Source organism: Agrilus planipennis, unplaced genomic scaffold (genome assembly GCF_000699045.2).
Source record: "Agrilus planipennis isolate EAB-ADULT unplaced genomic scaffold, Apla_2.0 scaffold880, whole genome shotgun sequence".
Lineage (NCBI taxonomy): Eukaryota > Metazoa > Arthropoda > Insecta > Coleoptera > Buprestidae > Agrilus > Agrilus planipennis.
Window position 1 is genome coordinate 7,205 of NW_020439530.1, and position 3,652 is coordinate 10,856.

The 3,652-nt window shown below is 29.4% G+C and overlaps 1 protein-coding gene across 1 annotated transcript in view; it reads right to left on the reverse strand.

The window, feature by feature from the left end:
- LOC108743874 (ELAV-like protein 1) overlaps positions 1-3,470 on the reverse strand; it is a 10,664-nt gene extending 7,194 nt beyond the window's left edge. The window contains exon 1 of the mRNA XM_018479474.2: positions 3,087-3,470. Within this exon, the coding sequence (XP_018334976.1) occupies positions 3,087-3,315 (229 nt within the window). The 5' untranslated portion in view covers positions 3,316-3,470. The remainder of the gene's footprint in view (positions 1-3,086) is intronic.
- Positions 3,471-3,652: the final 182 nt, after the last annotated feature.

The following is a 3,652-nucleotide window of genomic DNA, read 5'->3' on the forward strand; positions in this document are numbered from 1 at the left end:
GACTAAAATCTGGAAAAGAGAAAAATAATTACCATTTTAAAATCAAAAAACAGATACATTGGTACTATCAGATCATATCCCTAAAATTTAACTTGCCACAAACACCTGTTATACACATATTCATTAGATAGTAGCAATTCTTTTAGCTGATCACCCTATATACATATAAGAAAAACGAATCAATTTGAAACTTTCTACATTTTTTATGCATGTAGTATGCATGCAGTAATTATACCCATAAAAAAGATCAAATAACACTTGCAGAAATGGTTCAGGTTGTTAATTATACTGTGTGTATTGATGGTCATTGCATGACCAAAATTTTGATATGAATATATTTATTGTGATTTCTCAAGTAAATATGCTTGCAAATACATTATCAATCATTAATGTAAGGGTTTCTGCTATTATATTTGTTATTTATATATTATATTCAAAAAAGGGGTACATTAAATGTACCTACTCCCATTTAAAAAAATATAATGCAGGCATAAAGGAGAAAAAAGAAAATGTGGATAAGTACTTTAAAGCATTAACAGGTAATACTAAAATGTGGAAATGATCTGTAAATCTACTTAGGTTCCATTATATTTTTGTGGCTTGCTACTTCCTTGTAACCTAGAACACATCAATATGAAATTCAGTGTAAATTTAGACCACTGTCTATTTTTGGATTTAGAAGTATATACAAAACCTTAATATCCATGAACATATTGTTGCGTCTCAGGAAAATTAAAAATTCGTAAATTACTGGATGTATATTTCGTTTTTTGTAAAAAGGGCCAATTTTTAACTGTAAATAATGGTAATGTTTTAATAATTTCCAGTATAAATGGAATAACACTATAAAGTAACAACATTTGTAGTACCTACAGCTGTTATTCTTTGAACAAATGAAGAGCAATGAAAACAAAATAATTGAATGTATGTAAACAAACAAACAGGCTATGTTCTACTATCTTTCAACCCCTTATCAGAATTACCTGGTGCCAACTAGTTAATGCAACAACTGGCCAGTGAAACATTTTTAATGATAACTAAAGTACTGTCTGCATTCAAATAATTTTAATTAACTATAGGTAAGTATCTTTAATAAAACATTATTGTGGGTGACGCTTAACGCTGACACGACACATTTAATTTACCTACCTAACAGGCAGCAATTCATGAAAGCATCCACAAAAACATGAAAGAAATGAAGCACCCGCGAAAATTATAAATTCCGTTATAATAAATAAATTAAACACAAAATGAAATAAAAAAAGTAAACTAAACGAAAGTTCTCTCGCGCTAAATACTCTCACTATTCACACTGCCATGACTGTAACATAATAACGTGTGGGTTTGGCCAAAAGCTAGGCCCCTCATTTTTACGCGTGCGTAGTAAATAATAACGCTTTAAAAACTTAAAGCCTGTTAAAAGTAGATTTTTAAATAAATATTTCCTTTTTTAAAAAAATATGGCTACTTTGTATCAACAAAAGTTTTAAAAAACATATTTTCAATTTATAGGTTAGGTTTGATGTTTCTTTTGTTTCTTTTACATATTCAGGAACATTAACAATATACTTTACTTTACCTTTAATTTTTCTTTTTGGAATTAAGCCTGAGTTATTATTTCACTTTTTCTATATAAAAAAGCACAAATTACATCCCCACACATTAATTATTTACATTACTTCTAATAAGAAAGTACCTACATAATTTAAACTAACAATAAAACAGCATACTGTATGTAGGAATGTACAGTCCCAGGCAAAAATTCTTGAGAGTATGGTTTGAAGTAAATACTTGAATAAGTAATATGTATATGAAAAACCGAACTATACTTTAAAAATTTTTCTAATACAAGGCAATTAATATTTACTGTAGGGAAGAATACCCACCCTTTTTATTATTCGTCCAGCACCACACACTATTGTACGCTTTTATATATATGGCACGTGCCACAAAATTAGGGGTGAATACCACTGTTGCCAAAACGTCTTTTAAAGATGGTATTAGTGAAATTTAACGAATAAGTTCAGCCTTATCAGTTATAAGTAAACTTATTCTGAGATATTATATCTTAATGTTCTTCATAAATGTAATAAAACTGTAAAAAAATTAAAAAAAGAATTAAGAAATGTACGCTTTACCGTAAGAGTCGTATTTTTTTTATTAAGAAAAGGGTTGTTTGTACATAATAATTCCACCCAAATTTGTAAGTTATGAAGTAAAAAAGAAATAGTTTTTATTTACCAAAAATTAAATGTTTGAATGGCAATGCTGCTCAAAATATAGTATATGGCATAATAAGCCAAAATTAAAGTTTTTAATTCAATTACGTATTGTTTACGAAAACTAACGCTGTCTACGTAAATACTCTTCTTTTTTTAAAAACATAAAAGTATTATTATTATTTATTTATGTAGCGCCTAAAATATATTTAATATCTTTACATACAAATAGGTAACTAAAATGGTCACATCGCGATTTCTGTGTGCAGTACACATGTGTATGATGGGTTGTACAAATGTAACATGTCTCAACAGATTATATTTTATTTATTATAACTAGTAACCGTTTGGCAAATTGACTTTTTACAATAAAAAAACATTTTGTATTTGATTAGAGCCCATTTGTAGACCAGGATAAGATAATGTACAGTAGGGTGTGTCAAAAAAGTGTAACTTTCGATATTTTTAATGTTTAATTTTACTTCAAAATAAAATGCCTCTAGCATTTAAATATTTTATATCTAGGAAATGATAGAGTTCAGAAAAACTAGTATTCAGTAGTTTTGTGGAATTGTCGACTTCATAAAGTTAACCCCCCTAAAAAATTTTCTATAGAAATTAATTCCTTGAAAAACGACCTGTGGCAGAATTTACTAATATTGAACTATTTGAATAAGACAATAATTTTTAACAATGTTGTCCCTAAAGTAAGGGCTGGCTACATCTCCAGGGATAACATTTTCTTTAATATGACTCAATTATTTATTTATTCTGAGTCCTTTTTTTTCGACACACTCTAATGTACAGAGCGTAAGTGTCGCAGTGCTTCTTAAGATTGTTACAAGGCGCTTGCGTACTATTGCTTACCTAAGTTAGAAGGAAGGGAAGCCTCACCTGTGACTTTATCCCTAATTAACTTGCAACTTTCAACTTCTCCTATACTAGAGAACAGAGATCTAATTTCTTCTTGCGTCATTGTCTGAGGTAAATAATTAACAATGAGATTTGTTTTTGACTCCTCCTGACCGCCGCCCTGTCCACCACTGCCGCCATTTTGTTGGCCCACTACTCCAGCATCCAAGCCGTTTGACATCATATTTATTGGTCCTATGTTACCTTTCTTAAAGAAGTTTTAATAAATTAAAATTGAGAAAACGATGTTGGACGAAAACTGACTAGAATTTCTTCAGATATTCAGAGTAATGCGACTAAAATCTGGAAAAGAGAAAAATAATTACCATTTTAAAATCAAAAAACAGATACATTGGTACTATCAGATCATATCCCTAAAATTTAACTTGCCACAAACACCTGTTATACACATATTCATTAGATAGTAGCAATTCTTTTAGCTGATCACCCTATATACATATAAGAAAAACGAATCAATTTGAAACTTTCTACATTTTTTATGCATGTAGTATGCATGCAGT